An 18,925-nucleotide genomic window follows, 5' to 3' on the forward strand; every position below is an offset into this window, starting at 1 on the left:
AAAATTCTGTGTATGAGCTGACAGTGGAGAAGATAAAATGTTATCAATTAAGACAGGAATGACCACACATTATTTGACTTTCTTGGGAAAAGTTGTGATTTCATCAATCAATGATTATTACTAATGTGATTTCTTTCTATGAAGCTATCCATATAATATAAAGGTCAATTTCTCCATCATCAACTCTGTGTTTACACAGCCGGATCAATACATTTTCATTTGACACTTGTGTACCATTTGCCAAGCAATATATATTGAAAAAATAGCGCATGCATTTTCTTTTTGAGACAGAGTTTTGTTATGTAGCCCAAGCTGACTTTAAGTTTCTAATCCTCCTGCCTCACTCTCTCTCATGGTGGGGCTCTAGGCACATGCTCTCACTCTCAGGAGAGAATGTAAGTAGCTTTATTCACAGACCATGAGTCTTTATAGTTGTCTGTGAATCTGTTAATAAAAATTTGAATGACAGCTAGTGAATAGAATGACTTTGTTTAATAGAAAGTACGAAATAAAGAGGTTCACAGCAGTTATACTAGAATATAACCAGAAAAACTCAGGACACAAACATGGCTTAATTTTCAGAGAAAAATAAAGTCAGCAGTGATAGGGGTCCGTTCTCTGAAGAAGCACTCTGCTCAATGATTAGAGGTGATGCCATAAATATAATTCTATTTACTTCATGCTGTGGCACTGGACTACCCAAGCTCACCTCACCCCCCCTCTCTAATTTTATAAAGTGCTCTCTAATATTAGCATATTATCTAGTTGGCTTGTCAGAAAATGATAAAAACACGGGCTGTTTTGCATTAGCTGGATTTTAAAGAGAAGGTTCCTTACATCCCTGAATTGATCACATGGGTTGGCACAGTATTGACCTGGGAGAGATGCCAGTCTGAGTTCATTTCCTGGCTAGCTGCATAAATAAATAAAAATAAAATTGGATCAGAGCTGCTTAAGATATCTTTCAATCAGGCCCACCAGCCTCCTTGCGATCTCAGCGTGACCTCTTCTGAGGTAAGAAAAGTCTCACTTACTTTGAATCTCCACAGTCCTCCGATATCTTCAGTCCTTTCGAAGCAGGTGGGCTCCAGACCCTCGTCCACGCAGCACTTCAGAGAGATCAGGCCACTGACCCCTGCTCCAATCACCGCAACCTTTTTTGCCATTGTCTCCTGTCAATAGTTGATCAGTCATTAGTGCTTAGCGAGGACAAGGGTAAGAGGATCCTGCCCTGTGGTCAGGTAAATTACCACCACGGGATGGGTGGTAATTTAATACGCGGCACTAATTGAATAAAATGCCTCACTAACCAAATCTGCACTCTTCCTCCCCTTCAGAGAAACTTGTCTGGTCATATGACCTTCATTGTAAACGTGTTTACCAAGTCCTGGCTTAATATTAAAAAGGAATCTGTTTGAGCAAGCCAAGTTATTCAACAAAGTAGTCCCGGGGTTGTGAGCCAAAGCTGGTTGTGCTCTCTGGAGTCCCGAGAACTTCCTCCTCAGCTTCTGTTCCCAGCCATCATCCTTACCTTTATTTGTGCTTTTTTAGCACTGTCCCCTTGGCAGAAGAGTTCCCCCTGAGGGTTGTGTGCGGGAGCTGGGAGTTTTTAAGAGGTGGAGGAGGCTGTGAGAAGTGGGAGGAGCTTGTGTGCTCAGTCAGCTGAACCTCTAAGGACTTCATCACAGAGAAGGCTGTGACCAAGGAGGAATTCCAGGGTGAATGGACTGCACCAGCTCCTGAGTTCACTGTTGCTCGGGCGTGAGGTGGCCGACTGGTCTGAGGCTGTGCACGTTCCCTCTGTGCCCATCCAGCAGTTTCCCACGGAAGACTGGAGTGCACAGCCAGCCACTGAGGACTGGTCAGCAGCTCCCACAGCGCAGGCCACTGAGTGGGTTGGAGCAAAGGGAAAAGAGATGGAAGGAAAATAAAGTTCCTAAAAGCTGAAAAAACCCACCATCAGCCACCAAACCTAGATACTAATGCTCATTCCAACAAGATTCTGCTGAAGGGACCCTGATATTGCGGNCTCTTGTGAGGCTATGCCAGTGCCTGGCAAACACAGAAGTGGATGCTCACAGCCAGCTATTGGATGGAACACAGGGTCGCCAATGGAGGAGCTAGAGAAAGTACCCAAGGAGCTGAAGGGGGCTGCGACCCTGTAGGTGGAACAACAATATGAACTAACCAGTACCCCCTGAGTTTGTGTCTCTAGCTGCATATGAAGCAGAAGATGGCCTAATTGGCCATCATTGGGTAGAGAGGCCCCTTGGTCTTGCAAACTTTATATGACCCAGCACAAGGCAAGGCCTGGGCCAAGTAGTGGGAGTGGGTGGGTAGGGGAGCAGAGGTGGGGGGAGGGTTTAGGAAACTTTCGGGATAGCATTTGAAATGTAAATAAAGAAAAAAAAAAGCTGAAAAAAAATTAAGCAAGAGATGAACTTCCTAAGGTCGGAAACACTGAACACAGAGCATTCAGATGGTCTAAATAATTGCGTTTGTCACCAGTGTAGACAATGTGTATTAGCAAATTGAAAAGAGTAGATAAATAACAAGAAATTAAAACCACCCCTACCATCCCATCCCATCCAGAGATACCTACAACAAACACCATTGGCGTTTGGCAACTTATTCCATCTATTATATGTGTATGTGTGCCCATGCACCAACTTCTGCACGGAGGTGGAGGCCAGAAAACATGAGGTTTTTTTTTTCTACATTTTATTACAGTTTTATTTATTTCGGAGGGCATTGCTACAGTGCACATTTGGAAGTCAGAGGACAATATGGAGGAATGGGTTTTCTCCTTTTCCTTGTGGGTCCCTGGAATCAAATCAGGCTGACTGAAAGGGCCTTTACCCACTAAGCTACCTCACTGACACATTAAAACCTCTTTTTAAAATTTTTTATTAGCTATTTTCTTATTTACATTTCAAATGTTATCCCCTTTCTTGGTTTCCCCTCTGGAAATCCCCTATCCCTTCCCCTCTCCTCCTGCTTACCAACCCACCCACTCCCGCTTCCCGGTCCTGGCATACCCCTAAATTGGGGCATCGAGCCTTCTCAGGACCAAGGGCCTCTCCTCCCATTGATGTCCAATAAGGCAATCCTCTGCTACATATGCGGCAGGAGCTTTCCATGTGTACTCTTTGGCTGGTAGTTTAGTCCCTGGGAGCTCTGAGGGTACTGGTTGGTTCTTCAGTTACTATTTACCTTATTCTTTGAGGCAGGCTCTCCCACTAGCCTGGGAGCTCACCAACTGGTAATGACATTCTGGACAATGAGCCCCAGGCATTCTCCTATCCTCAATTCCCTGGTGCTTGGTTCCAGATGCATTCCACCGAGACTGGATTTTATGTAGGTGTAGGGGATCTGGACTTAGGTTTTTATGCTTGTGTGGTAAACACTTTGTTGAATAAGTCCTCTTAGATTCACTTTCACTGAGTTGTATGTAACACATTTATAAAAGCAAAAATGTAATCACACTCCAAGTGTAAATTCCAACTTAACATTTTCACTCTACCAGCAAGTTTAGACAAGGGCATTTTTTTGATGGTTGCATGGATTCCCTTTGGCTGCTGGTGCTAGCTGTTCATCTAACAGTTACTTCGTTTTGAGTGGTTGTCATTCTTTCTTGCGTAGCACTGTGCCTTGAGGAACAGGCTGTCTCTGACACCATGGAATCTTGTTCTAGTCCTGCTTTGGTTCTCTTAGGCTTCGTGACTTCTGGGTCTTAGCACTCCGTACTGACGCATTTCCTAGCCTAGATTCATGTCTCAATTGATTTCTCAGCTCATCTGTTTGCTGGCTTGCATGGACCTACTGTGACTTCTAAGATCTTTCCCTCCACTGCCCTCCTTGACCTGGAACAGGTAGAAGAGGGTAGACCTTGTGTATGGGTGCACATGTGCTTACTCAGAAAGCTGAAAGGCTCTGTGCATTTGGATGTAGTCAAAACAGTGAAGGAAAGACCTCTAGTTTTTGATTCTGGAAGACCAGTGGCTCTCAGGGCCCCTGTGATTCTTCACACGAATTAACTAACTAGATTTCAAAGGTTTCCCGGGTGCCAGACACTGTCAAATGCTGCAGTTACTGTAGGGAACAGACAGCAAAACTTCTGGGGCTTGTAGATGTTGGTTGCTAGAGGGGGACCAGACTGCCAATTAGTAAAACAAAATGAGCAGGAGTTGGGGTTGAGATCTGTGGAGAAAAATAAAGCAGAGAACTGTAGCATGCCGAGGAGAAGGGTAGCCTTATGATGGTAACTGTTAGGGAATGTCATATTCTCTAGAAGTGTTAGGGAACTCCATCATTTTCTCTAAAATGTACTCAACTGAATGATGGCAGGCTTCTTGTGAATAAACTGAGTGACTGTATGACAAGAGAAGGAGACCCACAAAGGGGACAATCAGCAACTAAGATATCAAGGAACTGGACACATTTCTCAGCCACAAAGAAAAAGGCAGTCAAGGTCATAGATTTTACGAAGAACCCACAACTAATAATGAAGATGGTCCTTCAGTTGTATATTCGTCATCTTCCTTGAATTATTATAATTCTGTAGAAGCCTGATGCTAATAACTGCACTTGACCATTATACACAGAAGGAAAAACAACTAGACATGCTAGCACAGATTTATTTATTTATTTATACTACTCACTTTACAACCTGCTCACTGCTCCACTCCTGGTCACCCCTCCCACAATCTTTCCCTTCCCTCCTCCCCTTCTTGTCTGAGAGGGCAGGCGTCCCTCTGGGTCCATCAAGTTTGTAAGGCTAGGGGCATCCTCTCCCACTGAGGCCAGACAAGGCAGCACAGCTAGAAGAACAAATCCCACGTGAACGACCCACGTGAAGACCAAGCTGCACATCTGCTACTTATGGCTAGCACAGGTTTTAATGGACTGAAGCCGTGGGAGAGGATGGGACGGATGATATGGTTCTCAGGTGGGGACACTAATGGCATTTTGTGTCAAGCTAAATTGATACCTTTGTTCAAAGCCAAAGCACCGGCATCTTCTTGCCACTAGTGCCAGCTGGCAGGCTTGCTTTACAGAGCTAGTCCTGGCAGGCAAATGGTAGCTAGGCGTGGCTTGTACAGACAAGCTCCCTGGGAGAACACATGTATACCCGGAGCAGTTCAGTGGGGTCTCTGGGCAATTTTCAATTAGTAGACCTTTAATTGTTTCAAGTTTCTGCTGTTACAAAAGCACTGTGCACATTTTATCCATCTCGTCCACACTTAGCTAATTGTTTTCTCTGGATACTTGAGGTAGGAATTGCTGAGTGGAAGCGTCTGCATTTTTTGAGGCTAAGGCATATTCCTCCAAGTCTAATGCACACAGGAAACACTTGGAGATCTTGTAACACACATGTGGATTTTTTAACAGCTATGAGGTGGGCCCAGATCATTTCTAACAAGGTTCCCTGTGACTCCAGCTGTGTCCTTAGACCACATTTTGAGTTGTATCTTTCTAATGCCTTTAGTCAAGTTGCCTACCAGGAGACAGGTATATTTTAATGGTGTTTTATAGTTACAAAGTATTCTGCACTGTAAAAACACTTTCCCATTCATTAATTCATTTTACTAGCCTGTGTCTATAGGCTCTGCCACCCACCTTTATAGAAGTGGAAATGTGTTCCATGTTACTAGGGAGTTTAGGGATAGTTAGGAGAGCAGTATGTGTCTTACAATATATCTTTATATGAGGAACTCCCAAGAAACGTTGTGTTTCGCCAAGAGGAAATTCCCCAGTCAAGACTGACTGATGGACCAGCTCACTGGAGCCAGTTTTAGTTAAAGTAACAGTCCACTGAGGACCACAGATACAAATGCTGCAGAGCAACTGAGTTTACTTTGCTCTAAGGAAGATTATTCTAGTTCACAATGCTGTACAAATATAGAGAGATGTCCTGTAAGAGGGGAGCTCTCTATTGCTGTGCATACTCAAGCAGATCAGCCAATTAAGTGTTCCCAGGTCACACGGGATGCAGGTGTGTGCGTGGGATGCTTGTGACTAAGGCTAGGGCTAGGGTCAGAAATCTTGCTGTTATCAGTCAGTGCTCCAAACTCAAAGATACAGAGGAGGCCATAGATTGGAAAGTGATGTGCTTATTGTGTGTACTGGAAGGCCCTTTTCACAGATCCACATGGTCACATGGCCGGGACTGACCCTTACAGACCTCTTGGAAGAGTCCACATCCCCTTCATTGACAACTCCTGTGAGGAGAATATGCCGATCAGCCAATGTTTTTTTTTCCTCCTTTGTTTTTGACTATGTTGTTATTTAACAGATATATTCAAACCCCATTGCCTTTGCTGAGGAGCGATGAACTGGGAGGAGAGGCTCTCCCATTTAATGACTTTAGAGCTTGAATGAGCCACAAATCAAACTAGTTCTTCTGCGGATGAGCTAGCTCATCTGAGTTTGCTTCGTGATGCCTGTAGAGCCATCACTTCTGGTATGCCCTACATTTTCTGGGGCAGCCCTTGAGAGAAATGATCCCTTGGGAGCTTCAGGATCAGCAGAATGGACTGAGCAGACTGGTTACCGCCCTTTTGACACTTCAGCAGAGTGGCATAGGAGACCTGCAGAAGTTGTGGGTCTGTGACAGCCCTGAGTTGGGGAAGCATTCTGAGCCCAGGCTTAGAAAGCAGTTCTATTGAGAAACAGTTTAGATATCATCTATTTTACCAGTTTTAAGTAAAACTCAGTAGTGTTGCTAAATTCACAGTTGCAGAATCATCACAACAACCAATTTTAGAACCATTTCATACCCCACAAAGAACTTCTGTGAGTTCTCATTTGCCACCAACAGTCAGTATTCTACCTTGAGCCCTAGGCACTACTAATTGACTTTCCAGTTCTATAAATTTGCCTCTTCTTTTTGAGACAGGCTGTCATTGTGTAGCCCTGGCTGGACTGGACCTTAGTTGACCAGGTTAGTCTTGAACTCACAGAGGTCCACTATGCCTAACCCTCTAGTGCTGAGATTCAAAGCAGGCACTATCACACCTGGCTAGATTAATCTAGTTTGAACATTTCATGTAATTGACTCATATAATTCATGTTTTTTTGGTTCCTGGACTTTTTCACTACATTTTCAAGGTTCATCTATGTTGTAGCATATATTAAGACTTCACTGTTTTTTTTTTTCTTGTTGAGTACTATTTTTTGTATGGGTACTATCTTTATTAATTCAATAATTGATATTATCTGTTATGATGTTCAGCAAATTCATACTATCTATTTATTCAATAATTGGTAGATTTTGGGGTAGTTTCTATAGTCAGCAATGCACGAGGGTTCCAATTTCTTTATATTTTTCCAAACACTTGTCATTCATTGTGCATCTTTTCCATTTATAATCATCCTAGTGGATGTGAAGTGAAATCTCATTGTGATTTGACCTACATTTTCCTTATGGAAAATAATGTTGGCAATATTTAAATGAACTTGGTTACATAAATATCTTTGTGGAAAAAATGTTTAATTCAATGTTTGCCCATGTAGTCTTACTTAATATTGAATCTTGAGCCTTCCTTCTGTATCTTAGATGAATCTCTTATAAAATGCATGATACTCTCCCATCTTTCACTCCAGGGAGTCATCTCTTCACTTCATTGATTCTTTGAATCATCAACATTTTAGGTTTGATAGAGTACAATATATGTATGTTTTCCTTTTCTTTGTTTGTGTAGTTGACATAATATCTAAGAAGACCTTGAATACCTAAAGATTATATCTTGACAAAAGTTTTGAAAAGTAGATTTTTTTTGTGGTTGTTGTATTGATAAAACAGGGTAGAAGTTATGGTCCAGAACTGGTGGTGGAATCTGGGAACAAAGAGGGGAGGTATCTTTACCAGAGGAGGCAGAAGTTTGAGAGTATCCATCCTTTATGAAGTATTTTCAGTGTACCAGAGATGGTCTAAATTTTGCCTACAACAATTTTCTTGATTGTTTTTACAATCCAGTGAAAGGCTAAATATTGTTAGCAGTAGTATTTGAGTGATAAAACCCAAGTATAGATGAGTTAGGTAAAATGTCGAAATTCATATAAGAGGGCTATGAATTCTGGCATCTAAGGTCTTGAGATATGTTCTTAAACACTTCCTTCATCTCAGAAGCAGCAGGTGTGGCGATAGGTGTGTTCGGTAAGCATTAATTAAGATAATTAATTTAATGAAAGTCTGTGGAAGAGCTAGGCTGGATTTTTTTATTAGATATTTTCTTTATTTACATTTCAAATGCTATCCAGAAAGTTCCCTATACCCTCTCCCCACCCCGCTCCCCTACCTCCCCACTCCCACTTTTTGGCCCTGGTATTCCCTTGTGCTGGGTCATATAAAGTTTGCAAGACCAAGGGGCCTCTCTTCCCAATGATGGCGGATTAGGCCATCTTCTGCTACATATGCAGCTAGAGATACGAGCTCAGGGGGTACTGGTTAGTTCATATTGTTGTTCCACCTATAGGGTTGCATCCCCCTTCAGCTCCTTGGGTACTTTCTCTAGTTGCTAGGCTGGATTTTTATCATAATACCCAGGTCTTCTCAGCAGGCACATTGGGAATAGTAGCTTTAAGTAGGATTACTTATAATTGACAGAAAATATTCAAAGTCCATAGAATAACCTACTCATTCGCATAGGTCATCATATGCTAACATTTTCCTAGACTCAGTTTCCATATAAAACTGTGACAATTAAACACAGACACTATTGCATACACCAGCAAGATTTTGCTGAAAGGACCCTGATATAGCTTTCTCTTGTGAGGCTATGCCAGTCCCTGGCAAAAACAGAAGTGGATGCTCACAGTCAGCTATTGGATGGAGCACAGGGCCCCCAATGGAGGAGCTAGAGAAAGTACCCAAGGAGCTGAAGGGGGATGCAACCCTGTAGGTGGAACAACAATATGAACTAACCAGTATCCTCAGAGCTCGTGTCTCTAGCTGCATATGTAGCAGAAGATGATCTAGTCAGCCATCATTGGGAAGAGAGGCCCCTTGGTCTTGCAAACTTTATATGACCCAGCACAAGGGAATGCCAGGGCCAAAAAGTGGGAGTGGGGAGGTAGGGGAGCGGAGTGGGGGGAGGGTATAGGGAACTTTCTGGATAGCATTTGAAATGTAAATGAAGAAAATATAGGGGACTTTAAAATATATAGGGGACTTTAAAATGTAAATGAAGTAAATACCTAATAAAAATTGGAAAAAAAAACTGTGACAATTTTTTACAGGTTTCTCTGTTTAAAATGAGTTCCACAGCTAAAGCTTTTTGAAAATGCAACTTGATATTTTTCTTTAATTGAAATATGAATATGTTGCACATTGCTTTACTATTTATATTGCATTTGTATTATGTGTTCTACTTTGCACTTTTATGCCGAATGGGTTTAATAACATTTTTAATTCCTTGTTTATTATATAACTAGCTTCTTTCCTACCACACATTTAAATATGTTCTTAAGGACTAACATATACATCCTTTTCCTTTTAAAGGGCAAGATTTTTTTTTAAAGACAACAATAAGTGTTTCTAACACTCTATGCTTTCTACCCCTACACCATCTTAAGCACTATTATCATATGTTTTGTTATTCCTGTGTTTAACGTTGTGCCAGATGGTTTAGTCTTGTACAATTAATGTTCATGCAGAGTGATACTGATGTTTTTCTATTTACACCATAGAATTTTACATTTCACCCCAGCATCTGTTTCATTTGTGGGGCTCTTTTGGTGACTTTTTGTTTTTGTTTTTGTTTTTTGTTTTTATTTTAAAATATGAACTGTTTTTCCATTGCTTTTGAAGGCTCGTATAGAACTTTAGTTTGGCAGTACATCTTTAAAGACAGCAGTTAGAATAGTATTTAATTGCTTTCTGGCTACCATAGTTTCAGTTGCAAAATTGTCTGTTAATCTTTGTTTTCTTTTCACCATAAGAAATACTTCCCTCCACCCCCACATCTCACATCTTAAACACTCCATTTATTTTAGTTTTAGTCTGTTTTACTGCAAAGGGAGTAAGTTATCTTTTTTGGAGGGTGCTTGGAACCCATTATGAGACACAATCAAAAGCCTGATGCCTTTTTGTTTTGTTTTGTTTTACTCTTTTGAAGTGTTCTTTTCTTTATGGCCCCTTACAATTTCCAGAAGTCCAGACAAGAGACCAAATCTTTTGGATTCAGACTCCATTTAGAGAGCCTGACTTAAGACTGAACTGAAATTAACTAACAGGCTGGTACTTAGCACCAGTTTCCAGGTTACCCCCCAACAAGACCTGTGTCTAACACCATTTTCCAGGTTATCCCCCAACAAAACCTGCATCTAGCACCAGTTTCCAGGTTATTCCCCAACAAAACTGTACCCCCAGGTTACAAACCCACCCCTGACACTTCACATCCAAACAACCACCAGTAAGAAGGAAAGCAGAAGTTAAGTTTATGGTTTGGTTTCCAGAACCAGCCAATAGTGTTAAAGGCCATAATGGCCCTGCAATCCATAAATGCTTGCCTAAACGTAGGCTCAGGGCTGCAGTTTCCTGCTGTGTCAGGGTTGGTGGGGAGCCTAAGCTTGAACTTGAGTAAAGAGACCCTAATGTGATTGCATGGGAATTAGCTCCTTGGTGGTCTTTTGGGGTTCACGAAGATTTTCTGCATAACCCAGCCTCTCACTGGTTGCTGCTCTCTGGCTGACATTTGTCTCAAGTGGACAGCGAGACAATATCTGACCCATCCTTAGGGAATTTTCCTTCTTAGAGTTTTCCCCAGCTGCCATTGCAATATATATATATATATATATATATATATATATATATATATATATGTCTTTAATGGAGATGCTGGACTAATATATGCTAGCCAGTCATAGCTAGATTATTTTAATAATTTTTCAGCCACTTTAATGGGGTTTTCTACTTATATATAGAAATAGAAATATATGTGCAAATGGAAAACTTTTCATTTATGTATACATACAAATAAGTTCTATTTATATACAAATAGAAATTTATAAATAGTAATTCTGAGAAATAATCAATTTCTTCTGATTTGGCCTCTTCGTCTGGACAGGATTCTGTTCTTGATCTTTGTAAGGAGCTGTCTGTCATGATGCTGAATTCTGTTTACTATCGCTTTCATATGCTTTATGTGCATGGGAAGGGTAGGGATGTAACCGCATTCTCGGTGTTCATAAATACATTACAAAATAGCTGTGCTATGCTAAAGCTGTAACATTATTCATGATCATGCGCTTCCTCCTCAGCCGAAGACTTTTTTGCTCTTCTCTCGGATTGTATTCCTTATGATGTTGATCCAAAGAAACCAGTCTGCTTCATATTCCTGCATATGTTTGCTACACATACACAAATCAAAACATCTAGTAACATAGAAATATATCACAATATGTGTGTTTTTGTTCAATTCAGTTTTTCCTCAGTCCTCTCTGTAAGTAAGCTCCATGGTTCCCCCTTTGATCCCTCCACCCCTCTTTCCCTCCCTCCACACCCTCCCTCCCTCCTTTCTCTTCTCTTCTCTTCTCTTCTCTTCTCTTCTCTTCTCTTCTCTTCTCTTCTCTTCTCTTCTCTTCTCTTCTCTTCTCTTCTCTTCTCCTCTNTCTCTTCTCTTCTCTTCTCCTCTCCTCTCCTCTCCTCTCCTCTCCTCTCCTCTCCTTTTCTTTCTTTCCTCTCCTCTATTTATCTTTTTGAGATAGTCTCACAGTGCAGCTCAGGCTCACACTTGCTGTGTCGGTCAGATTGGCCTTGAACTCTGCTTCCTTCTGCTTGGCATTCCTGGTGTACCATAACACCCAGAACCATGTTTATAAATTTTATGAATTATTTGATTTCCTCCAAATGTGTGAAACTCTTTTGTATAGACAGATTACAATTTAGTTATTATCCGCTGGATGCTTAGACTATTCCATTTCTAGTACATACACTGCCATAAGCATCCTTGCACTTGATTCCCTGTGCACCGTCCGAAGTTTTCTGGTACGCAGGACATGACCTGCTGTGAAAGGCAAAGGTTTTGAGATATGGATATTTTCAAATTTGCTACATAGTGACAAGTCAGTTTTCCAGACGTTTATATCCACACTGTGCCTCCAACCAGGAGGCTCAGTCTGTATGACTGCCTCAGATTATTATTAAATTTTTTGTATAGTAAAATTGTAAAAGGATATCTCATTGTCATTTTGAGTTTTGTTTCCTGGATTGCCAGTCAATACCATGAATTAACAAAAGCTTGGGGTAACAGCTCAATATAGACAGTAACTTACAGTTGTTACTAGAATTGGCTTCTCATAGAGCTAACATATTTAGATAGCAACTTTTTTGCTTACTTTTGTCAAGGGACAAAAATAAAAAAGAAGTAGCATTGGCTTGGGCCGCTTAAGACAACCCACTGTTAGGCAGGTCTCAATCCCCCCTCTATCTGACCTTCAGTCTGGGTTGTAGACACCCCTCATTTTACAACTGACCTTGAAATATTGTTATCCTCTGCTGCCAGGGCTCTCTCTCTCCAAACCGCTCAGAGACCATGGCCGCACACAATACCTTTCTCACAAGACAGTTCAACCTCTGCCAGCAGCAACCACAGATTCTAAAAAGTGACATCGTTTAGAGTTGCCTCGAATGCTGTGTGTGCTGTTTTCTAAAACTTCAGGGCAACCCCCAGAGCACCCCAGTCTGGTTCTCTCTAAATTCTGTCCTAATTCTGCTCCAATAAATGTGATTTTTCTCTGGGCATAAGTTACCATTCTTGGAGGGTACTTGGAGCTCATTATGAGACACAGCCAAAAGCCTGATGCCTTTTTGAGTTTTACCCTTTTGAGAAGTACATATTCCTTTCTTCATGGCCCCATACAATTTCCAGAAGTTTCCAGCAGGGGCTAACAGTTACTCATTGGAAATCTACTAATGAATGCATTGTATTAGTGAGGGAAAGGCAGCCATGCCTTGCCAGGCTTTCTACAAGAAATGACTTGAGATTACGAGAGCAAAAAACATAGTTTCTCGACAAACAAAAATCCCACAACAATCAACCAAACCCAAAGATTCTAGTATAGCTTGAATACAGGATATGCCCAAACTGCAGAGAAACTGTGGGTAAGATAGAAAAAAAAATCATTAAATCACACTTGGTAGTTTCACCTGCTGTCTCTCCCCAATGCTAGTTGCAAAGCTGTAGAGATAAACGAAGAAAACAGGTGTATGAAGTGATGGGAGCTAAGGAACCTCTAGGGGTCACCGAGCAACCTCCAGCCTAACTAAGTTCTCCGTATATTATGAAATTACAAAAACAGCTGATTAAGCACAGACCACTGGAAAAGACTTTCAGTAATTCTTAGATACTTAGGAAAAATTGCTATGTTATAAAAGGGAAAGAGATTTCAAGACTCAAGTGATATTTATTTATGCAGTGTCTTAACTCTAGAGGAGGCCCAGCGAACGGAGAAGCAGAGCAAATTGGAAGTGAAGGGTTAAAGAAGGAAAATGTAATGTCCTATAAGATGAACAAGGAGTTTAGAAGGGAGGATCGGAGAGGACTGGGGAGGACTGGGGAGGATGGAGGAATTCCCCCCCCCACTCTTAAGTGTTAAATACAAGAGGGCACCCTTAGATGAGGAATCTAGTAAAATACTCTATCATCATAAAGACAAGGAAGATACAGGTGAAAGCTATGTCCACATAGATAAATGAAAGGGAGAAAAGGGGGTGGGGAGGAAGAGCAAACTCTTGAGCACACATAAACATCACGCAAGCATGAAGCAGTTTATGGCAACATTAGCAGTAATAGAAAAAACACTAAATAATCTAAACGTTTAGCAGTGAACAGTAGCTTAAGTGTTTTGTAACATAATTCTATCAAGAAAACGTTTCACATGATTGGGGATAAAAGTGAAATTAAGTTTTATGCAATTGAAAGCGTGCATTTGACAGTAATAGCATTGAGCAAGAAGAGCGAGCCCTGGGTTGAAATGGCTGGTGGTCAGGGTTCTTCCAGCTTCAAACAACCAGGGTCAGTTACAGACGAGTTTGAAAAATGATTTCTCATAAGACCAACACAATATGGTTACTTGCAAATGCCTTGAAGAATACTTTTTTTTTAAACCAAAGACATACTCATCTATAATCATACTTCTTTTGTAGGTTTTTGTGTTACCATGGTAACTGATTGCAGTTTGTTTTTGTGAAGTTGGTCAAACATCCGTTGTATTCCTTGTTTCTTTCCAATTTAAAAACAGAAGTCATACCTAAGGTGTGGTCAGAAGAAGAGATTGTTTCCTTCATGTCCTTTCTCAGGGATCATGGCTAATATTTCTGTAACAAGAGGCAATTAGAAGAAAAAGTCTATATACATTTATTTGATCACAGTGTTGTGTGACTTGATTGTTCTGAGATCAGGGGCCCAGGGAATGAATGTAAATGCTCCATTTTCATAGATTTGATGAAGAAACGGCAACCATGTGCAAATGTGATTAGGCAAAAGGGTAAGATGTCGGATCAATAGACCAAGGAGGGAGGAGCCAGCAGTGCCAGTCTGTTTAGAGCCTTTTTGGACTCTCTGTGCCCCATTCCTTCCCTTTTGGCCTTGGATTGGAACTGTTCTGAGATGGGGGATCTTCTGACCTTCTCTCAAAGAAGATAAAATCAGACGTTTCCCTATCATCAAATGTTAAGACAAGTGGGATAAGCGTTGAATTATATTTTAAGTTTCATGGCTGGTTTTCTGGAAAGAGTTTGGCTTCCATGGCTTACCTTGGGGAAGAGGAGTGTATTTTCTCCAGCTCGCTCATGGGGAATGAAGAGTAAGGGGAAGGAGGGCAGGAGGTGATCAGAGCCAAAGCTTTCTCTGAGGTTTCACTTTAGGGTATCTAAGTTGACTCCCAACTCTAGCTCACTGTCTCCACGATACCATGACGACTCCATCGACCTTTACTGAAATCTAAGAAAGGTTAATATTTTTCTCAAGCTGGCTAGAAACTGATGCTGTTTCTCCCTTATCTCTATCTTTCTTTAAGAGTTCTATCAAGAAGTAATGAGAACACTTTCAGGGGTTTTGAAGAGGCACATACTGTGGTCATACCACACAGCAGTGTGCAGAAGCAACAGGAGGTGGCTGGTGCTACATAAACATGTGCCACCTTGTTCTTCCTCTTAGCATTTATCTGGTGATCTTTCTAGAAACATCAGTCATAAGGTCACCAGAAGCACTCATAATTTCATTATATTGATCTCTATTCCTTATGGGGCAAGCATCTTTTCTTCTATCATTCTGGGTATCTCTGGTCTCAGATTATTTATTCACAGAGTGAGTGCTATGGGCTTATTGCCTATCCACAGGCTTGGCTTGACATTTTGTTTATCTAGAATTGTGTGTTTTGATAAAGTGCATTCCAGTTAGTACATAACTCACTAATCACAGTGTTCTTCAGCATGCCACAGTAACCACTGTTATATAAAATTGGTTAAAAACAAAATAAGACCAAAGGAGGAGGAGGAGAAATCTCTCCCTCATTCAAACACAGAGTGTGGTTGGTTAGTCATATGATGAGGAGTTCAGAAAGGAAGAAAACAGTGTCCAGTTGGGGCTGGATTTTGTGTATGACATAAATTTCTTTTTCTTACCTCTTCCTGAGCAGCAAGCATGCAAACATATATATTCATATATACAATGAATGACATACCTTTTCAAAGTTAACTCTTAACTAACATAACACAAGGAACTGGAGAGATAGCTCTTTGGTTAAGAGATTATACTACTGTTGAAGAGGATCCCAGTTTTGTTTCCAGTACCCACATTAGGTATTTTGCAGTTCCAGAGAATTGGAAACTGCTGGCCTCAACACATGAACAGAAATGCATATACCCACATATGAATGGACACACATACACATAATTACAAATAAAATAAATCTTAAAAAACAACACAAGTCACACATGAAAATATTTTTGTTCAAAAATTTCAAACCACAAAAAAAGTAAACAGAAAAAATTAGTCCCAGTTCCAAGTCTAATTTCCAGATAAACACAGGTGGGCTGTCTGTGTATACACAACATTTATGTACTATAGATACATATATGTATAATTACACAAATGAAAAAAATGCAGTTAGTTTGTTGCTTATCTCACTTATGGAAAATATATGAAATACATATTTACTGAAAATATATGAATATCCTTTGAAGTGTTCCATGTCTGCGTGTAGAAATTGATCTCAAATATTTTGCTTTGTATTATTTTACATCACGATGTATATCTGGGGCATTTTCTGTCTTTCAGATTAGAAGCGTACTGTCAATCACTCACTCATTTTGTGCATTCATGCATTTTAATACTCATGTGACTAAACCTCAAGCTTGGAGTCAATTTGGTACTTTATTCCTAGCTGTGGCTCCTGTGTCTAACCCTGGCATTTGCAGGGCTCTTTCTGTCTCTCAGGGCTAGCTTTTGTCTCCGTGAATGAGGGATCACCACACTGAGTGAATGCTGGAGATAATCAGATAGCTGAAGGTTCCTTAACAGGAGTGGATGCTTGGTGTGTCCAAATACTAATTTAAGAGGAGGCAAGATAGTGTAGGGAGGGTAGATCCACTACAGATTGAATCAGGAGAATTTAAACTACATCTGTCATCCAAGACATAGATCTTACTTGCAGTTGACTTGAGTATTGCTGGACACTGATTCCCTTCATACCCTTTTTGGATTCTTGATCAAAATTTTTGCTGTTTACTGTATATAGATATATATACACATATTGTATCTATTAAGTGTGCATAAATGCATGTGTAGCATCCTATATATATTAAGTAGGAAACCCTTCATATAGATAAGATTCAACACATTTTATTTGTATTAATAGTGTATATACAATATATACACATGCATTTATACACTGCATGCATTATGTATGTATATATATTTACATTTATTAATAAAACAGACACAATGCATTTAATAATATTTACCCACATCACAAATGGGGGTGGGGTTTACAAAAATGTTCCTTTGGTTCTCTGTGTCTTAATAAACTGCTTAGAGGAAGTGGTAGTCAGATAGGTTTGGAAAGAACATGGGATTAAGATGCAAGAGGAGCAGCTTTACCTCTAATCCTCGGGCTGCCTTGGAGTTTTTATTTTCTCATTGTGAAATAGGTCAGGATCATGGTGACAGCCAGGAACATGCCTGAAGGATTAGTGAAGACAGGAACATGCCTGAAGGATTAGTGAAGAAATGTTTGCAAATGATTCAGACACTGCAACATAAAAAATAACAGAGGGGAGAGAATAAACTGAATTTCTATGATCTCAGGGATGCATCTATTATTTTATATTATTCTATTTAATATTTAATATTTCATATGTTATCCTATGCCAGGTTTATAAACACCAAGGGCAACATAAGAGTTGTGGCTTCTTCTGTGCCATCAGAAACAGAAAAAAGCAATTTAGCTGCTAGACTAATGGATTGTTAAACTTCTCTCTCTCTGTCTCTGTCTCTGTCTCTGTCTCTGTCTCTGTCTCTGTCTCTGTCTCTGTCTCTGTCTCTCTCTCTCTCTCTCTCTGTCTCTGCTTCCTTCTTCCTTCCCCCTTCTCTTTCTTTCTTTCTTTCTTTCTTTCTTTCTTTCTTTCTTTCTTTCTTTCTTTCTTTCTTTCTTTTCTTTCTTTCTTTCTTCCTTCCTTCCTTCCTTCCTTCCTTCCTTCCTTCCTTCCTTCCTTTCTTTCTTTCTTTCTTTCTTTCTTTCTTTCTTTCTTTCTTTCTTTTCTTTCTTTCTTCCTTCCTTCCTTCCTTCCTTCCTTCCTTCCTTCCTTCCTTCCTTCCTTTCTTTCCTTCTTTCTTTTTCTGTTAATGACTTTGTTCTTATATCAGATTTAATCATTAATATATCCTACTCAGAACCTACATATATACACAAATACAGATTTCACATTGAGCAGGCTAAGCTCCAAAGTCTAAGAATTAAATGTTTCTCTGGCTAATGTGTTCCCTGGCCCTTGGCTACTCCAGAGTAGTCCTTTGTGTTTTATTTCCCTGGTTAGTAAAAATGACAAAGGTCATGATTGTGTCTGCTATCACCTAGGACCAAGTGAACAAGAGGTGTAAATAGGTATGCATTAAACTGAGCTTATTGACAATCAACATTATCCATTTGGTTAGATAAAATGTTTACTAAAGGACATTTCATTTTGCCATAAATGCTGTAATTGTGAAGAATTCCACACTCTATTCCTATTCTCTCTTACACACACACACACACACACACACACACACACACACACACACACTGTAACAACAGCAAATAAAAACATATACACATGTGCACACAAACATGAGCATACACAAAAACACTTTGGAGCTACTCCTAGTTTGAAACCATCTTGAGTCTTTGAATAAAATGTGTCTCTCCTACGCTCAAGCTGGGATTGACTGTTATGGATTTTTTCTTCTCAAATCCAACTTTTCTTCTGATAGTTTGTGACATTTATTTTGCTTTTAGTATATGTAAAATTAGTAGTTGATATTGAAATTATGGCGTCTAACTTAAAATTTTTAATGGAGTTTTTGCGCTTGGCATTGCATCTAAGAGATCTTACTTTATCTCAAATGGTTTTCTCATTTTAGTTTAGTTTCATTTATTAGTAAGGTGAATGATATTAGCCACAAGACTAACATTCTCTTGCTGAAATGTCTTACTTGATGATATGTTGTTAATTTTATACACTGTTGAATTTTATTTTGCATTTGTTAATAATGCTTGTATGTGTGCATATGTATGAGGGACATTGATCTAGATTTAATTTTTTTGTGGTTTTGATTTAAGTTTCAGAATGATGTCAGTCTCATAAAGTTAATCGGAGAGTAATATGTCTTTTGTCGTTTCTGATCTTTTTCATAATTTGTATCCTTGATTTTTCAAATTTTTG

The 18,925-nt window shown here is 40.0% G+C and overlaps 1 protein-coding gene and 1 long non-coding RNA gene across 3 annotated transcripts in view; one reads left to right on the forward strand and one right to left on the reverse strand.

Moving 5' to 3' along the window:
* Positions 1-1,621, reverse strand: part of Fmo2 (flavin containing dimethylaniline monoxygenase 2) — a 22,573-nt gene extending 20,952 nt beyond the window's left edge. Inside the window, exons 1-2 of one of the 2 annotated variants that reach the window (XM_021198497.2) lie at positions 1,532-1,621; positions 1,035-1,172 (exon numbers count right to left, since the gene is read on the reverse strand). In XM_021198497.2, the coding sequence (XP_021054156.1) occupies positions 1,035-1,166 (132 nt within the window). In that variant the 5' untranslated portion in view covers positions 1,167-1,172; positions 1,532-1,621. Of the gene's footprint in view, positions 1-1,034; positions 1,173-1,310; positions 1,374-1,531 lie in introns of those variants that run through there. The other variant, XM_029539167.1, reaches the window with a different exon arrangement.
* Positions 1-18,925, forward strand: part of LOC115064047 — a 48,778-nt gene that overhangs the window by 27,569 nt on the left and 2,284 nt on the right. The gene's annotated exons all lie outside the window — the stretch shown is intronic.

Source organism: Mus pahari, chromosome 5 (assembly GCF_900095145.1).
Source record: "Mus pahari chromosome 5, PAHARI_EIJ_v1.1, whole genome shotgun sequence".
Taxonomy (NCBI): Eukaryota; Metazoa; Chordata; class Mammalia; order Rodentia; family Muridae; genus Mus; species Mus pahari.